The 20,464-nt window shown below is 43.0% G+C and overlaps 1 protein-coding gene across 2 annotated transcripts in view; it reads right to left on the bottom strand.

Annotated features, from left to right (window-relative positions):
- Positions 1-20,464, bottom strand: part of LRP12 (LDL receptor related protein 12) — a 55,094-nt gene that overhangs the window by 12,642 nt on the left and 21,988 nt on the right. For both annotated transcript variants that reach the window (XM_073679759.1, XM_073679760.1), the window contains exon 3: positions 2,261-2,317. In XM_073679759.1, the coding sequence (XP_073535860.1) occupies positions 2,261-2,317 (57 nt within the window). The remainder of the gene's footprint in view (positions 1-2,260; positions 2,318-20,464) is intronic.

A 20,464-nucleotide genomic window follows, 5' to 3' on the forward strand; every position in this document is an offset into this window, starting at 1 on the left:
AGCTGGGATTTCCTGTGGTTTGGTTGGACTTATATCAAAGTTATCTTCCATGTTTTTTGCGCTTTCCATTTGGTTATTCCTCCCTTCTTCCAAAAGCCATAACTTGTTTTCCATCGACATAACTGTAGGAGGGTTTTTGTTTTGCAAAGTGAGATAAAGTTTGGCACTATTCAAATAATCGAATAATGTACCGAAAAATAAGGGAAACTTTTTTTTTCTCCCCCAAATGCGGTGGTGGGGGGAGGAAGGGGGGGCGGTTTGTGGAGTTTGTCTTTTTACTGTATGTACGGTATAAATTACCTGGCAACAATACCAAACATGTAGGTAAGCAGGTATACCCATCTTTTTTATGGATTTAAAAATAAATAAAATACAAAGTTTACCTGTAACTTTACTTTTATTGACACCATATTGGGGTGCTTAATATGCTTTGATCACCTTTTATTCCTTTTTTGGGGGCAGGGGGATGATGAGTCCGATGATTAAAAAACCAAAAACATCAATTCTGGCATTTTGGGGCTTGGTGCAGCATCGTGGAGAACTTTATGTTATGCGAGTGTTTATCGACGATAAGTTTATCATGTGTACTCCAGCACAAGGGCCACCAGTGTAATGACTGGCACAGGGTGGAAGCATCTGTGTAACAGCTGGACAGACATGAGCCTGGCTTCTGTGGTTCAGGAAACATTAGAGGGGGACGAGGTTAATGAGGGAGAACAATTAGTTGTGAGTGGCAGTAATCAAAGACAAGAATGAATCAAAGCAGTTTCCAAGCTTAAGAAATGGGCAGATTTTGGAGAGGTTTTTTTTGAGGTGCAGGTGACATGAGAGTGATTGGATATAAGGCGAAGGAAAGATCCGAGTCAAATTTAACCCCATGACAGCGGACGTGCTACCCTAGGAGTTATGGTAATACCTTACACCAACATCTGTCCCCATGTTGTGCGAAGGGTATTGTAGTTTAACCTGATTTTCTTTAAAAAGGGGCTGTCAGCACAGAATGATTATTCAGACCAAGTGCTGCCGCTCGGTGCACCCTTGGTGTCACCAAACATTTAAGTGCACCTTCCAATCTACATGTTTTCCCTCTATCCCTACCTCCCCACCTTTAGGTGACTGACAGCTCTAGCTTTATAGAGCCAAAGAAGGGTGGAGATAGACGGAAAACAAGTGGGAAGGTGCACTAAACTGTCTGGCCACACCGAGGGTGCACTGAGCACCTGTGCTTGGTTTAAACAATCATTCTGTGCCGACAGAGTCCCTTTAAGGGAGCAGACTCTCAGTACAAGACTCAACCCTTGTCACTTTATTTTTGGGTGAGAACAGCCACATTCTTAGACATCCCATTAACCTTTTAGCACCAGCTGCCGTATATACGCCCGCTTCCTACAGTGCGGGCGTCAACTGTAATACACAGTCAGCTTCTGAAAATTATTGACGAGTTTAAATTCTTCTTCAATGCCACTGTCAAGAGCAACAACAGCATCTAAAAAGGCCTCAAGGATGGCGGCCGTAAGTCTGGAACCCATCGACCTCCCTGTGCGACGCTTATAGCTTGCAATTGTAGCTGGGGGCTACTGAAGGCCTTTGTGTCTGCCAAGGCAATACTTCTATACCCCTATATTGCATATCATTTCTGAAAAAGATTCTCCGTCTGCTCCTTTAATATCCAGGTTAGCATGGAAGGTTGGTGGAAGCAGTTTTTTTTTTCTGCATCAACACTAAGTCACGTTAGCATATACATAAAACATGAACAATTATATTCACCCGGTCAGGTCATAAGAAGGAAATATGCATACAATAGACAAAAAAAATAAAATAATCCACAGCCATTAAAAAGAGGAAGGCAAACATAAGAAAATACAGAAAAAGAATAAATAAAAAAAACAAAAAAGCAAACTTTATTCGCTGTAGAATCCGTAACCAAGTAACGGCCGTCTTCCATCTCAGAGTACCCAACAACAATTTTCATTTCATGGAAATCACTGCATACAAATAGATTCCCAACAGCCAGCTAATGGCGGGTTTACGTAGGCAGGAAATTAGGCAGTCGATTTAGTTAAGTGAAATCTGCTCAGAGTAAGGCAGATGTCACTTTAATCTTTTCTGAATATTTTCCGAATTCAGCCGCTTAATTTCTTACATTACATGCAGTAAACTGGAAGCCAGCGCCTATTTATATAGGAGGAACTGATCGGGCAAGTTGCACTTTTTCTTTTGCATACAACAGACTCCGGGACTATTTTTTTTGATCACTTACCCAGTGGGAGCCCTGAAAGATGAACATTTTCCAGGTGCTCAGCATGGACGCCATATTCTAGAAAAGAAAAAAAAAAAAAAAGAAAGTTATTAATTTTATGCAGCACTAAGCATCATCATCAACTGGGAAAAGATCTGTCCAGCCAGATCTATGCGTTTACAGGAAAAGATTGGCAACAATTAGGATATGCTAGGAAATGGTAAACACAGAATTTGTCGCAAAAAATAGAAAAAGTAAAATACAATAAAAAAAAAAAAAATATTATCTATATATACACACACACACACACACACACACACACACACACACACACTGGAATGTGTTGAGAATAATAAAACATAAAAATGATCAATGTAAATGACAATTAATATCCCATGGAGGTCTGGATTTAGAATGGTACTCAAAATCGAAGTGGAAAATCAAATTACAGACTGATCCAACTTCAGTGGGAATGCCTTGAGACAAGGAAATGAGGCTCAATATTGTGTGTGGCCTGGACGTGCCTGTATGACCTCCCTACAACGCCTGGGCATGCTCCTGATGAGGCTCAGTATTGTGTGTGGCCTCCACATGCCTGTAAGACCTCCCTACAACGCCTGGGCATGTTCCTGATGAGGTTGCGGATGGTCTCCTGTGGGATCTCCTCCCAGACCTGGACAGTCTGTGGTGCAACGTGACGTTGGTGGATGGAGCGAGACATGATGTCCCAGATGTTCTCGACTGGATTCAGGTCTGGGGAACGGGCGGGCCAGTCCAACGCATCAATACCTTCATCATGCAGGAACTTCTAACACAGGTCAGCCACATGAGGCCGAGCATGGTCATTTATTAGAAGAAACCCAGGGTCCACCGCACCTGGATAAAGTCTCACAATAGGTCTGAGGACTAATGGCAGCCATGGTACCTCTGGCTAGGCATATGGAAGACTGTGTGGCCCTCCAAAGAAACCAGTCATGCTGGAGGATGTTGCAGGCAGCAGAACGTTCTCCACAGCGTCCCCAGACTTTGTCAAATGTGCTCAGTGTGAACCTTCTCTCATCCGTGAAGTGCACAGGGCGCTAATGTCGAATCTGACAATCGTGGTGTTCTCTGGCAAATGCCAATCACCCTGTATGGTGTTGGGTTGTAAGCGCAACACCCACTTGTGGACGTCGCGCCCTCATACCACCCTCATGGAGTCTGTTTCTGAGCAGACACATGGATGTTAGTGGCAGCTGGAGGTCATTTTGCAGGGCTCTGGTATTGTTCCTCCTTGCACGAAGGAGGGGGTAGCGGTCCTGCTGCTGGGTTGTTGCCCTCCTAAGGACCCCTCCACGTCTCCTGGTACCTGCTCCATGCTCTGGACACTGTGCTGACAGACAGAAATACCCTTCTTGCCACTGCTCTCATTGATGTGACATCCTGGATGAGCTCCACTACCTGAGCAACTTCTGTGGGTTGTACTGTAGACACCGCTTCATGCTACCGTTTCTCTAGGTGTGAGAGCAATGACAAAATGCAAAAGTGACCAAAATAACAGCAAAAAAGGATGAGAACAGAGAAATGTTCTCTGGTCACCACCTGCAGAACCACTCCTTTATAGGGGGTGTCTTGCTAATTGCCTATCATTTCTACCTTCCATTTGCACAACAGCAAGATAAACTGATTCACAATCAGTGTTGCTTCATAACTAGACAGGTTGATTTCACAGAAGTGTTCCCCTTATTTTTTGAGCAGTGTATGATATAAAATGAAAAATATAGTATATAATAAATTAAATAATAATAGTCCACCGATAAACTGTTTTCAATGGGAATCCCATGTTACCATTCATACAACCACAGATTTTGCAACTGGGGATTTAAAGCACCACTACAGCATTTTTTTTTTTTTTTAATTGCACCGCTGGACTGGTGTTTTAAATGCAAGTCCCCTGCCCCCTGTCATCTACTCACCTTCATCGGTTTCGCCGCCACTCTGGTGCGTCTCCTGTGAAAAGTGACCTACCGGCGAGCTCCAATGTATGTGCGTCGGAGGTCACTTTTCAATACAAGTCTATAAGAGCCTCGTTCTGGCTCTCAGACTTGTACTGAGAGCTTGTGGAGAGGAGCTTCTGACTTCCAGCTGTCAGAAGCTGGGCTCACAAGATGGTGCAGTGGGATCGGAGCTATTCACTACCCTAAAAAGGTCAGTACTTTGTAGAGCCTCTTTTTTTTGCTGCAATTACAGCTGCAAGACACTTTGGATGAGTTTCTATGAGCTTTCCACATCTTGCCACTGAGATTTTTGCCCATTCCTCAAGGCAAAACTACTCCAGATCCTTCAAGTTAGATGGTTCTCTCTGGTGAACAGTAATCTTCAAGTCTGACCACAGATTCTCAATTGTATTAAAGTCTAGAGACTTTGACTAGGCCACTCCAAACCATTTACCCATTTTCCCTTAAACCACTCGAGTGTTGCTGCAGCAGTATGCTTTGGGTCATTGTCTTGTTGGAAGGAGAAACTCTGTCCCAGTCTCAAATCACTGACAGACTTAAACAGGTTTTGCTCAAGCATATCCCTATATCTCCCCTCGACTCGGACCATTTTCCCTGTCCCTGCAGCGAAAAAAAACATCCCCATACCATGATGCTGTCACCACCATTTTCACTGTGGGGATAGTGTTCTTGGGGTGATGAGCTGTGTTGGTTTGGCGCCAGACTTTGCGTTTACCTTGGTGGCCAAAAAGTTCAATTTTGGCCTCATCTGATCACAGAACCTTCATCCATACATTTGGGGAATCTCCCACATGTCTTTTGGCAAACTCAAAATGAGCCTTACACACAAAAATTGTAAGTAAAGGCTTTTTTTTCTGCATACTCTTCCATAAATTCCACCTCTATGGAGTATATGGCTTATTGTGGTTGTATGGACAGATACTCCAGTCTCCGCTTGGGAACTTTGCAGCTCCTTCAGGGTTACCTCTGGTCACTCTGCTACCCCTCTGATTAATGCCCTCCTTACCCGGGCTGAGAGTTTTGGTGGGTGGCCCTCTCTTGGCAGGTTTGTTGTGGTACCATGTTCTTTCCATTTGATGATAATGGATTTGATGGTGCTCCGGGGGATCATCAGAGATTGGGATATTATTTTAGAATTCAACCCTGACTTGTTCTTCTCAACAATTTTGTCCCTGACGTGTTTGGAGATCTCCTTGGTCTTCATGGTGGTGTTTGGTTAGTGATGCCTCTTCCTTAATGGTGTTGCAGCCTCTGTGGCCTCTCAGAAAAGGTAAAGTGTATATACTGACAGACATGTGACACCTAGATTGTACACAGATGGACTTCCTTTCATAAAGCATGTGACTTATGAAGGTAATTGCTTGCACCAGAAATTTTTAGGGGCTTCAACGCAAAAGCGGTGAATACATATGCACATGCCAATTTTTAGGTATTTGATCCCATAAATTTAATTTATGCCTATATTTTTCTCACTTCACCAATTTAGACTATTTAGTGCTGATGCATCACACACAAATCAGATTACAAAAATATTTAAAAACACAGGTTGTAATGTAACAAAGGAGGTAAAAAGCCAAATGGGGGTGAATACTTTCACAAGCCACTGTAAGGCTATGTGCCCAGGATGCAGAAATGCTCCGGATTTTTCCTGATAGTTTCTGCATCTCCCTGGCAGAAAAAATGCATGCGGATTGTACATGCGGATTGTACATGCGGATTGTACATGCGGATTGTACATGCGGATTGTACATGCGGATTGTACATGCGGATTGTACATGCGGATTGTACATGCGGATTGTACATGCGGATTGTACATGCGGATTGTACATGCGGATTGTACATGCGGATTGTACATGCGTTTTTCCTGCCAGGGACAAGCGGAAGTGAAGTGTTTTGATCATGCGATTTCAGCATGCGGGTTGTCAAGAACTTTCCAGGCGATTTTAGCGTCACTTGGAAAGTGCTTGACAACTTGGTCACACTATATAAATCCATGCAACCGGCATGGATTTTATATAGTGTAACCAAGTTAGTTAAAAAAAAAACAAAAAAAACCCACCATTATACTTACCTTCTGATGGCCCCCGGTCTCCTTATCTGATGTGTCCGGTCTTCACGGTGTCTCGCGGTTGTGTAAAAGGACCTGCCATGAGGTCATTTAGTCATGAGACAGGTCACGCGACTGCCGACGTCAGCGTACAAGAGACCGGACGAAGAGGAGAAAAGACCGGGGGCCATCAGAAGATAAGTATCATGTGTTTTTTTATTTAAAAAAAAAAAAGAGAATTTAACAGGTACCCGGGTCTGGAGGAGAGTCCTCTTCTCCAGACCCGGGTACCATCCACACATTGAATCGCTTCATATCCGCATGTGCACATGTAGTCATGCGGATATTAAGCGATTCAATGCAAGTCAATGGCGGCAAAAATGCCGTGCAAACGCAAAATAATTGGTAATGCTGTGGATGTTTCCGCAATGATAATCCGCAGCGGAAATTTCCGCAGCATATGCACAGCACATGCGGATTATCATTGGGGAACATGGCAGACCTTCTACCAAGCGTTTGTTAAGCGTTTCTGCAGCGGAATTGCCGCTGCGCAAACGCTTAACAAACGCGTAGTGGGCACACAGCCTAAGGCTGTAAGACTCTCGTCCAGACCCGGGTACCATAGTATCTGTATAAAAAAAAATAAAATAATTTTTTTTTTTTTTTAAATTAATGCATTATACTTACCTTCTGATGGCCCCCGGTCTTTTCTTCGCTGCGTCCGGTCTCTTGTACGGCTCGTAATGGTCTAAAAGGACCTGCCTTGACGTCATTTAGTCACGTGACGGGTCACGCGACTGCAGACGTCGGCAGTCGGGTGACCCGTCACATGACTAAAATTATGCCATGGCAGGTCCTTTTAGACCATCACGAGCCGTACAAGAGACCGGACGCAGCGAAGAAAAGACCGGGGGCCATCAGAAGGTAAGTATAATGCATTCATTTTAATACTTTTTTTTTTTTTTTAACCATTTTTATTCCTTTTTTTTAACTAACTTGGTCACACTATATAAAATCCATGCCGTTTGCATGGATTTATATAGTGTGACCAAGTTGGCAAGCACTTTCCAAGTGACGCTAAAATCGCTTGTAAAGCGCTTGTCAATCCACATGCGGAAATGCAAGTGAAGAAAGCTTCACATCCGCATGTCCCTGGCAGGAAAAACGCATGTACAATCCGAATGTACAATCCGCATGCGTTTTTTCTGCCAGGGAGATGCAGAAACGCTCAGGAAAAATCCGGAGCATTTCTGCATCGTGGGCACATAGCCTTAATCAATCAGCAGTATCCTGATTATTGCCATTGATGGTATGTGGCTGCTAGAAAGAATTTCTTGAAATGCTGTTCACAGAAAGAAGCTCAGGCAAGCCGGCTGACCCTACAATTGTGTACAGAAAATAGATTTAAGGAAAAAAATATTATAAATATATCTGTCTCTACACATAATTATAAAATAATCGGTGACACGCTGCCTTTAAAGCCGTAGTAAAGGCATATTTGGGAATCCAGGAGGACATGCTGCCAGCCGTACCTGGTGGGATATTAATGGCTTTGTAGAACACCAGAGCTGACCCATTTTATGATGAGAGCCGGCATACATAATAAATACTAAACACATCGATCTTCAGGGAATTATTGTCTCAGGCAGCTTGTCCCAGCATGTCTACAGTAAATTATCGATCCTCTGCTCAGGCATGTGCATGTAAGCACAAGTGTAATATTTCAGCTTACTTAACTCCGAAAATGGAATGGAGAAAGCAAGAAGGTCAAGAAAGGCAAGAGGCCGGATGTAGAACTACAGATTACACTAGAGAGTCTGAAGGCATAAAATGTACAAAGCATACAGTCTTTTGTACAACACTAACCAGATGCTAAAAAAAGCAGCAACGCAAAGGCATTAGTTGTATGAATAACTGCACAGAAGTTTCTACAGAAAAAACTGAATGTGTCCCATAACTCATGTAACGAGCCACACAAAATAATGCAAATAAAGTGTCAAATATTCCTCCCTGAACATAATCTCTATAAACTGGGTAACTAAAGCCATAGCATTACTTATAATGTACTTTTTGTTCACATCTCCAGTTGTCATATTTGTTGTAACGTGTCCGTATTTAGAAGAGAATACAAAACAAAACTGGATCCGGCTATGTGCCCACGATGCAGAAATGCTCCAGATTTTTCCTGAGCGTTTCTGCATCTCCCTGGCAGAACAAAACACATGCGGATTGTACATGCAGATTTTACATGCGGATTTTACATGCGTTTTTCACATGGATTTCCGCATGCGGGTTGACAAGCGCTTTCCAGGCGATTTTAGCATCACTTATAAAAGTGCTTGACAACTTGGTCACACTATATAAATCCATGCAAACGGCATAGATTTATGTAGTGTGACCCAAAGAATGGTAAAAAATAAATATATACTTACCTTCTGATGGCCCCTGGTGTCTTTATCCGATGTGTCTCTGCTTGCCGGCAGCTCGCGGTAGACTAAAAGAACTGCCGAAGTCAGCGGCCACGTGACCAGTCACAAGACTAAATGACGTCACGGCAGGTCCTTTTCAGACCATCGTGAGCTGCCGGCAAGCCAGGACGCATCGAATAAAGACACCGGGGGCCATGAGAAGGTAAGTATAATATTTATTTTTTATTTTATTCTTTTTTTTACAGGTACTATGGTACCTGGGTCTGGAGGAGAGTCTCCTCTTCTCTAGACCCGGGTACCATCCGCACATTGAAATGCATGTAATCCGCATGTACAGATCCAGTGATGTGGATTACATGTGTTCCAATGCAAGTCAATGGCGGCGAAAATGCCGCGCTTAAGCAAAATAATTGCTAGTGCTGCGGATTTATCAGCAATGATAATCCGCAGCGGGAATTTCCGCAGCATGTGAACAGCATGCGGATTATCATTGGGGAACATGGCAGACCTTCTACCAAGCGTTTAAGAGTTTCTGCAGCGGAATTGCCGCTGTGGAAACGCTTAAAAAACACAGTGGGCACACAACCTACCCCTATCAGGCATAAGAGGGAACCTGACAACAGTGCCGACACTCATTTACTAATTACATGGTTGCATTTGCCTTTATTGATTTTAGGCAACTTCATTGTTTGGGCCAAGGTCACAGTATATCGTAATTCTCACCTTTTCAAAACAATGGGGTTGGCTGAAATCACCACTAAAATACAAATACAGCAGTGTAATTAGTGAATAGGTGTTGATTCTCCTGTTGCGTTCCTTTTAAGTTAATCCGTTGGATAAGGTTTTAAAAAAAAAAAGTCGTTTTAATTTATGTCATAAATCAATAGTACACGTGAAAATAAGCAACTTTGTAATGTATCTTATCAGAGAAATCTGTTTCTTCTTGGCTAGATCTGATCATTTTCAAAGTTCTCAATTATTTTGTAAAGTCGATATTCAGTGAAGACAGATTGTTACATTACAGACATAGAATCTTATCAGTAGCAGTTGTCGTCTCCTATCTCTGTAATGTATCAATCTATCTCCACTGAATACAGATTTTATCCCAGATTTGAGAATTTAAGGCCCCATCACACTTGGCGATGCTGCAACGATCCCGACAACGATACGACCTGTCAGGGATCGTTGCTGCGTCACTATGTGGTCGCTGGTGAGCTGTCAAACAGGCAGGCCCACCAACGATCAGGGGAGCAGCGACATCGTGGAAAGAATCTTTCCACGATATCCTGCTCCTAGTTACCAGCCTGCTGAAGCAGGAGCAGGCTGGTAACCATGATAAACAGCGGGTTACTAGGGGCACACGCGCAACTAGCAACCCGTTGTTTATCATGGTTACCACTCTGCTATGGTGAGCCGGAGGTTACCGCTCACTTTAGCAGGCTCGTAACCATGATAAACAGCGGGTTACTAAGTGCGCGTGTGCCCCTAGTAACCCACTGTTTATCATGGTTACCAGCCTGATCGCTGCTCCCGCTGGTCACACACAGCGATGTGTGCTGACCAGCGGGAGGGCAACGTCCAAAAAATGGTCCAGGACATTCTGCAGCGATCAGCGACCTCACAGCAGGGGCCTGATCGCTGCAAAGTGTCACACATAGCGACATCGCTGGTGAGGTCGCTGTGGCGTCACCAAAACCGTGACACAGCAGTGATCTCGCTAGCGATCTCGCTATGTGAGACAGAGGCTTTAGAATGAGCACAATTCATCCTGGTGGAGAAAGAAGCAGATTTCTGTATTGTAAAACCCCTTTTAGGCTATGTTCACACGTTGTGCTTTTGCTGTTTTTTTTTTTTATGCAGATTTTAAGCTGCGTTTTACAGTATCAGCCAAAGCTATCAGATTTCAGAAATCTCATGCACACGCAAACTGCAGCGTTTTTGCAAACTGCGTCATGTCACTTTCAGCGTTTTTTTGAAGCGTTTTTTTCATCAATAGAAAGCAATGGGTAAGTGCAAAAATACAGCAAAAAAACAAAAACACAGGTATCAGGTTTTGCTGCATTTTGCTGCATTTTTTGGTGCTAAAAACCTTAAAGGAAGTTGCATCTTTTTTTGGGGGGCAGCAAACTATTAGAACGCATAAAAGAAAAACACAGCAAAAAGACGCAAAAAAAATGCTTTTTTGAAGCTGCTTCTTTACTGTCAAATAGCAGGTTTTGCCTGCAGACAAAAAAACGCAGCAAAAACACAACTTGTGAACATAGCCTTTTAAGGCTATCAGACAACTATAACTTGATCCTCAAACTGAAACCAATGCGACTGAATAAACTTATGATCCTCAAAAGGGAACACATGGGAAGGAACAAGAGTGTGAACACAATATCTGTTTCAGACGCTCAAGAACCTGCCTTAAAAAGTAAAGGTGTCTCGACTTATTTTTGTATTAATAATTATTGATTATATAATCAATTATTTTTAATACAAAATTCAATTCACCATTTTTTCCTTTTTTTTTTTATTATTTTTTTCTGCAGCCATTGGGGGCTGCCATTTGCAGGTGTGTAACGACACTTGTACACCTCTAATACGGCAGCCCCTGTACACAGGAGTCTGCTGCAGCTGTCTGATCACATCTCCTACATTGTGGCGGCCTCCTGCTGTGACCTGAGCACCCCCCAAAAGGTCTTCCTGTTCAGTCTTCAGTTTATTTTAACCGTTTCAGGCTTAAAAAGCCATAAACCATCTAAAAGAAGGGACCTGATAATTGTTCAATAGTTTATAGACACACGGGCGAACAACCACACGTTGGCGCAATGAAAGGGCTTCATGGAAAAACCACGCCAGCGTTTTAGTGACGAGAGTTCGGTTTCAAAAACTTTTACGCCGGCGTCTAAAAGACTCCGTGTGCACATATCCCAAGACTGTCACAACGATAGATGTCAGCGGGGAGTTTGTGGAGGTTCCCTGAAGGAAACTCTTTCAGGTTCCAAAAAATTGAGGTATTATTGGTCCTGACAAGTTGCTCAAGAATTTAGCGAACCGAATTGTACGACTAGAGAACTCCCTCGGTAGGCGGGTAATCCTAACACACAACCAGTAGTTATTTTCATCTACCAAACTATTCTGTAGAGTCCCATAACCATAGTTGATCACTGGACACTTTTGGGCACGCTGCAAACACTTGACAATATGACGACAGCTGCCGTTCCTTCAGGCTCTAGCAGCAGTCCCGATGCATAAACACCAATAGGGCAGCGGAGAGATATTCGTGCCATCAGAACAGTGACGGTAACACAACAAACCATACTATGAGTCAATGGATCCGGCATTGTGCCGTGGCTTCTGTTAGGATATGTTCTCACCTGAGACGTGATACACATTCAGAATTTATATCTTGCGGCTCAAAAATTACACCGTGTATTGATATTTTTTATCTAACCCTTACTTACATGCAGGCAGATCTGTCATACCAAGAAGCTCTAATGAAGGAGGAACCTTGAAGAAAATGGCTTTACGAAAGCATAAAAGCAAGCAGAAACTAGAATGATACGAGAGAAGCTGGAATTCTGAGGGGGTTTAATTCAATGTGCGGATTCCTCAGGTGCGCGGTAGTACGACATACGGCTTGTCCGCCCGAGGGCTGCTGCATTTTTAAACACCTAGCTTATAAAAGGATTATGGAATATAGTGTCGCTCAGTTATTCCTCTACCCAGTGTATCAAAAAGCAGGGACATAAATAGCATGTGAAACGAGCTGACGCTCCCCGCCACCAGACGGATACATGGCTTTAAAGTGTCACAATGAATTGCCATAGTTTGAGTTATTAAGCTGGTTCGGGCTGGGCGCTCCTTCCCATTATCTTGTCCCTTTAAATATTTTATGTTCTTGTAATTACTGGGAATGTAATTCTATCTGCAGGCGCTAAAAGGAACGGTCTGAACAAAAACGGTAAAAAGATTGTTTTTAAAAATGCAGTTTTAGAAAAAAAAAAAAAAAGGTTTTAAATTGATTTTACTTTGTCCGCTTTACCAAAGACAAGTAACGAGCAACCGAACCGATGATACAGAAGGCGGCAAAAACTACACCTGGGTACCAACATGCTATACAGTAAGGATTAAGGATGAAATCACACGTGCCATAACTGGTTAAAAAAAGAAAAAAGTTGACAGTAGAATAGATCAGTAGCTGTATACAAGTCTCATCTACATGCTGCAAGCATTTTCTGTGCTAATTTTTTATTGTAGCTTTTACCTTACGGGTATGTGCACACAATCCTTTTTTTGGCAGCGCTTTGAACGCAGCATACTAATGCTGCGTCCAAAGCGCTGCACGCAGGTGGATCCGCATGTGTTCATTGAACACATGAGGATTCACCTGCGTCCACCGCATCCTATGCATTGCGGTGGTAGAATTTCTCTTGCGGCGACCAGCGTCTCCGCAAGAGAAATAGACGTGCTGCGGTCTGTGAAGACTCGCCGCATGTCCGTCTCCACGGGTGTACCGCAGGCGCATAGTGGGCATGGGATTTGTATAAATCCCATCCACTATGCTGTAACTTCTGGCCGCTGTGGACTGTACGCAGTGCAAGTGTGCTGTGTGTAATACGCAGCGAATACTGATCGTGTGCACATACCATTACAAAGCAGAAAGCAAAATCTGGGGGGAAAAAAAAAAAAAAAAAAAAAAAAAAAAGCTCCAAAATCCTTGTGTATACATTGCTTCAAATGCCCAAAAAAGCAGAGGCAAACCTGAGTAAGGAATAGGAAAATTCAGCCTGTTCACATGTACCCATAATGTGAATCTACAGTGAAAAATAAAAAACCTTTAGAAGTGCTCAAATGCATTTTTCACACTAGCAGGATTTCAAAACTTCCCCCTCCCCCTTCTTTAAGTACCCATGACTATACTACCAGAATATCATGCATCAAAAACAGGGCTGTGGAGTCGGAGTCCATTTTGGTGGAGTCGGTAAAAAAATGGACCGACTCCTAAAATAAATTGGGTACAGTAGTACAATGCAGGATGTGCTGTGAATGTTTTCATAAGAATTTGGGAAAGTTAAGAAATGTCCTATAAATGTCTGTTCTTTTCCTGATGTAAGGGTCTTGGCTTTTAGTGGAGATGAATCTGTGCTGCTCTTTATGTACACGCTGAGTAGTGAGGCAGGGCTGTGGAGTCGGAAGTCAGGGAAATTGAGGAGTCAGAGGTTTGGCTTCCTGTCTCCTTATTGATCAAAAAAGGGGAGTGATGGGGGGAAACAAAAAAACACATGTGGCACATTACAGACACAGTGGAGCTGCTGCCTAGTCACCGGTAGAGGTTTCATACTGTGTAGATTCACAGAAGCAATCGGCGCTGATGTTGCTGTAATCACGGGGGTATTCCTGCCAGCAATTTTCTTCTATAGAAAATAAAAAGTTGCATCAATTCAAGTCTCCTCCTGACGTGACCCAAGGAAACTGAAATAAAAGTATTATGCAGCCTTTAAGTGAATTAAGCTAGAAAAACAGAATTGAGCATTGCAAAGTGTAAAAAATGTGTAAATTGTATTAATGAATAGAGAAATTAAAAAAAAAAAAAAAAAAAACATTGTGTGCATCTACTTCATTGATAAAGGAGATCTTAAAGGGTGGTAGTTTATCCCAATTTCCTACCCAAAGAAGTTGGGTATATATTTGCATGCCAATCTAAGGGTCTGAAACAAAGTTTGAAAAAAGTTTTGAAATTTAAAGCAGCTCCGCTAAAATGGGTGGAGCCGGGGCGGGACTACACTCGCCCGTCATACTGAGCAGGAGTGCAGATTCTTATTCCAGAAACTACCCCCCCCTCTCTCTCTTTTGGAGAGTCGCACGCCTCTTAATGAATTTGGTTTATCTTATTCCTGCACGCCTCAAAAATAATTTGGGGGCCTAAAAGATTGCATTGTTCATACAATAAGCAGATTAATATTTCTCATCCCATGTTATCAGAAATTCTGGTTAGTAATAGGGGGATTGTTCTTTTCGTCTAAAAGGTGTACTGTAAGAAAATACAGAAAAAATGTCTGAGTTCAATCAGTTCCCTCCATTCTTGTCACTTAAGCTGCATTTTGCAAATCAAAAAAGAAAATAAAAAAAAAAATAGCCACTACACAACAGAAAAAGCTGCAGTATTCTAATAGTCGGTAATCTTCTATGGCTATGCAGGTCACTATAGGTAGGGCCTCTAAATACAATGGACAGCTCATGAAGACAATATGGAGGCTTCATGCAATAGCAGGAGACGTCTCTAGGAAAACTGTGCCAAGTGCTAAAAATATGCATTGCATATGGACAGACAGCTGTCCGGAATAAAAACATCCAGTGTGTCCTTCTGCAGCTTTGGAAACAGAATATTAAACATTTAAAAATGAAGAGAAGCCTTGGCACCGAGAGGAGGGCATTCTTCTCTCTTGTATCGAGCATAAATCACAGGAGAAACAAAAAATATGGGCTGTGTTTCTAAGTCTAGCACCACCACCTTTATATATACAATCCCCCATTTATCCATCTCTCTGAATTTTCCTCTATCCTACATCTCCACATCTTTCAGAATTTCAGTGTAAACTCACCTTAGAATAGGAATAATAAAGGCAGATCTGGATGATTCTGATCGCAGTCTGGTCACTGATGCTGGATTAGCTGGGTCCAGTATTACAAAAAACTTTCAATCTTGTGGGGGATGAAATGGTGTTGACAATATAAAGAGAAAGGTGGGATCAAGGAAAGATATCCAGCAAAAGGGGATCCCGTAGACATCATCAACTGGTCCTCGAAAAGGGGCAGAATAGGTGGGGAGGAAATGCTCTGATGAACAGACTGTGCACAATCAACCACATTGCCGTTGAATACAACTCTAGTGCTCCAACTAATGCGTCTGAACAAACACTCATTGTTCATTAGCACAAATGATCTACAAAAGAGATCTACGAGTGCCACTGCTATCTACGACCGCCTATACACAGATTGCCATAGATCGAATGATGCTTTGGTCGATCATTCAGCCAACTATCCCATATACAGGTGCACTTGCTCATCTAGCCGAGCGCTCCTGTGCTGTCCACAAGAAAGTCGCTGGCTTACACGTTGGCCGGTGGCTTATCTCTGTGAGAACAATGAGATCGGCAGTCAGAAATCAGCCATGTGCGACAGGCCTCTCCCAACCATCAGCCCAGCTGGCGCCCCCATACACATTAGACAGTTGGTTGAACCCATCAATATCAGCAGGTTTAGCCAACAGTAGTCTCATATATACGTATATGGGACCTTTAGGAATATAAAAAAAATGAAAGACTCAAATGGGCTAGAGAGCAAAAATTGGATCACACTAAAGCATTGTGGTCAACCAAGATCGTCCCTCTATGGCCGCTTTTTACTCTACAGCAGAAGGACACATTCAGCAGGACAACCCACCACTCCACAAAGTCCTAGTGTCATGGACTGGCTCCTGGATCATAATCTAGTTTTTACTCACTTCCTTGCCCTTCATTATCCACAGATCTTAATTCTTTAGAGCATCTCCTGGACGTGGTAGAACAAGCTGTTCAGAGGGGCCATCTAATTTGGTTCATCGGTGAGAAGCTGCCCTGTCCTCATGGGCCAATATCCCTGCAGAATGATTGAAAACACCAAGGGGAATCTATAATGAAATGCTACAGTTATGTAGGCCACAAGAGGCCCATGAGGTTACTAGATGGGATACAAGAAAAAAAAAGCAAGAGCAGTGGCTGAAAAAGGAGCGCTTCTGGAGGGGGAAGGAAAACCAACAAAACACTTACACCATATACAGTTATATGAAAAAGTTTGGGCACCCCTATTAATCTTAAGCTTAATGTTTTATAAAAATTGGTGTTTTTGCAACAGTTATTTCAGTTTGATATATGTAATAACTGTTGGACACAGTAATGTTTCTGCCTTGAAATGAGGTTTATTGTACTAACAGAAAATGTGCAATCTGCATTCAAACAAAATTTGACAGGTGCATAAGTATGGGCACCCTTATCATTTTCTAGTTTTAAATACTCCTACCTACTTTTTACTGACTTACTAAAGCACTTTTTTTGGTTTTGTAACCTCATTGAGCTTTCAACTTCATAGCCAGGTGTATGCAATCATGAGAAAAGCTACTTAAAGTGGCCACTTGCAAGTTGTTCTCCTGTTTGAATCTCCTCTGAAGAGTTGCATCATGGGCTCCTCAAAACAACTGTCAAATAATCTGAAAACAAAGATTATTCAACATAGTTGTTCAGGGGAAGGATACAAAAAGCTGTCTCAGCGATTTAACCTGTCAGTTTCCACTGTGAGGAACATAGTAAGGAAATGGAAGAACACAGGGACAGTTCTTGTTAAGGCCAGAAGTGGCAGGCCAAGAAAAACATCAGAAAGCCAGAGAAGAAGAATGGTGAGATCAGTCAAGGACAATCCTCTGACCACCTCCACAGAGCTGCAGCATCAACTTGCTGCAGATGGTATCACTGTGCATCGGTCAACTATACAACGCACTTTGCACAAGGAGAAGCTGTATGGGAGAGTGATGCGAAAGAAGCCGTTTCTGCAAGCACGCCACAAACAGAGTCGGCTGAGGTATGCAAAAGCACATTTGGAGAAGCCAATTTCTTTTTGGAAGAAGGTCCTGTGGACTGATGAAACCAAGATTGAGTTGTTTGGTCATACAAAAAGGCGTTATGCATGACGGCAAAAAAAACACAGCATTCCAAGAAAAACACTTGCTACCCACAGTAAAATTTGGTGGAGGTTCCATCATGCTTTGGGGCTGTGTGGCCAATGCCTGCACTGGGAATCTTGTTAAAGTTGAGGGACGCATGGATTCCACTCAGTATCAGCAGATTCTTGTCAATAATGTTCAAGAATCAGTGATAAAGTTGAAGTTACGCAGGGGATGGATCTTTCAGCAAGACAATGATCCAAAACACCGCTCCAAATCTACTCAGGCATTCATGCAGAGGAACAATTACAATGTTCTGGAATGGCCATCCCAGTCCCCAGACCTGAATATCATTGAACATCTGTGGGATCATTTGAAGAGGGCTGTCCATGCTCGGCGACCATCAAACTTTACTGAACTGGAATTGTTTTGTAAAGAGGAATGGTCAAAAATACCTTCATCCAGGAAATCATTAAAAGCTACAGGAAGCGACTAGAGGCTGTTATTTTTGCAAAAGGAGGATCTACTAAATATTAATGTCACTTTTCTGGTGAGGTGCCCATACTTATGCACCTGTCAAATTTTGTTTGAATGCAGATTGCACATTTTCTGTTAGTACAATAAACCTCATTTCAAGGCAGAAACATTACTGTATCCAACAGTTATTACATATATCAAACTGAAATAGCTGTTGCAAAAACACCAATTTTTATAAAACATTAAGCTTAAGATTAATAGGGGTGCCCAAACTTTTTCATATAACTGTAGATAACATGAATGTGGACAACTTTGTTACAGCTCAATTAGCCTGATGCTACAAGGTCCGGACATACCAAGACAGCTGAAAAAAACAAACAAAAAAAAAAGGAGCGCCAGCGCCAGCTGAAGACATACTGTGCTCTTTGGCTGGAGAGCCTTTTTTGTTACTAGATCAGAGTCACCTCTTTGCCATGGTGAGCCTTCTAAACACTTTTGAAAACAGTCAAGATTGATGGGTGTCTGAAACACTAAGGCCGGTTTCACGCGTCCGGATACTTCCTGTACCGGAGATATCCGCGCCAGTGTGTGTCTGGCACCCGATTGCCAAATCAGGATCACACGTACCGGCGCAACTGTAACACTGTGTACAGTTAGCGCTGTTCCCAAGCGCTGGTTGTTGAATGCTGCCTTCATTATGGTTCCTGCCAGCACTGATCAGCACCAGCAGGGACAATGATGAAAGTAGTAGTATCTGCTCCCGCAGTGTTCACCTGTGAAAATAAGAATACAATTTAATAAAAAAAAAAAAAAAAAAAAAAAATACTTATACTCACCTGTCCTGAGTGTCCGCCACTGTAATCCATGCGACCGCTCAGCAGAGGAGCTGGGGAGAATGACTTGCTCCAGTGAGTGGCCCCAGACTTCTGCTGAGCTCAAGAGAAGTCCAGTCACTCACTGAGTGCAGCTTCGGGGCCCGCTCAGTGCAGCGGTTCATTCTCCCCAGCATGATCAGTCGCATGGATTACAGCGGGGGACACTTAGGACAGACGAGTATAAGGATTTTTTATTTTTACAGGGGGACATTGCGGGAGCAGACTATTACTCTCATCATGGTCCCTTGCTGGTGCTGATCACAGCGCCGGCAGGGAACCATGATGAGGGCTGCATTGAGCACAGCGCTTGGGTACAGTGCTAACTGTACACCGATTCCCAAGCGCCGGTACGTGTCACACAGATAGCATCCGTGTGTTTACACGGACCCATTGACTTGAATGGGTCTGTGTGATCCGTGCTGTTGTCCAAAAATGGACACGTCGGCATGTGGAACACACTGTCCGTGGAAACACACTGACATGTGTGCAAACCCATTCATTTGAATGGGTCTGCATCTGTTAGTGTGTCTGGTACGTGTGGAAACTGTCACCACACATACAAGAAACACTGACATGTGAAAGACCCAAGACTGGGCTCTGATGCTGCAATTTTGTGGGGTTTTTTTGCTGTGGAATTAGTACAAAACACTATTCCATTGCTGCCCCCATATTTATGTTTAGTTGACCCCAGATTTGAAGGTTCGGTATAAAATATATTTATATTTTACACGTCTGGTAGTTGAGGATCCTAGTGTGGTGTCCACTGGTGCTAGAAAATGTGCAGCTCCTTTAGGCACCTGCTTGTGACGTCCTCAGGGATAAAACCAGGTCGCTAGTTTTGGCCACCACGATAACAAATAAATAAATGTATGATCCTTGGAAACCGTACATGGTCCTGATGACTCCTGTTCGGTAAGATTACACACTGTCACCATAGCATACGATGTGTACAGAACAAACAGGAGCGGCAGACGACAGTGCCAGGAAAGAGATGTTTGACAACAAACACTTGCAGCAGGTGGCAAGTAGTAAAAATAGCGGGACACAAATAACTGTCTAAATGCAACCTAGCATGTAAAATGTGAGACCTGCGCTACAAGTCAACATGACAATGTCATGATAAAAGTCCAGTCAATGGTTTCTCTCAAAAGAGAGCAATAGCATGTCAATCATATGTGCGTGAGAGGGAAGATCACTGAAGGTCTGGAAGTGACAAGGATCCAGAAAATGAGATGTGGTACATCACAATCAGCCGAGATGCATTTGTTATGCAGGGTCCTCGTTTTCTCTAGAACAGCTATATGTCTAGTATATGATGAAATCATGGACTAGATGTCACGCAAGGTGTGGGAAAGACTTAGTGCAACAGAGAGGAAAGAGGGAAAGGGAGCCCAGACTCTAGGGAAAGGGGGGAGTGGAGACCTCCTAGTCTGGTCTAGTGTCACCCTGTCTCAACTATCGACCCTATATTGGGTCTTACAATCGCCGCATGCATTCCTCGCCCTGTCTTTCCCTGGCGTTAAGACTCAGGCCAGGGAAGGGAGGAGATGAGCACTAGTCGATCTCTACTGAACTCTAAAGACAAAAAGGAAGGACAAACGGGAAATAGCTTTGCTTTTAGACGACTCCAGACAAATGCGCACACGTCCTCAAAACACCAGAGAGGAGGAAGTACTGCTCTTGCTGAAGTCTCAAAAGGAGTAATGAATATCGCCGG

Source organism: Phyllobates terribilis, unplaced genomic scaffold (genome assembly GCF_046119375.1).
Source record: "Phyllobates terribilis strain yellow unplaced genomic scaffold, ASM4611937v1 Scaffold_4__5_contigs__length_816908805, whole genome shotgun sequence".
NCBI classification, from domain to species: domain Eukaryota; kingdom Metazoa; phylum Chordata; class Amphibia; order Anura; family Dendrobatidae; genus Phyllobates; species Phyllobates terribilis.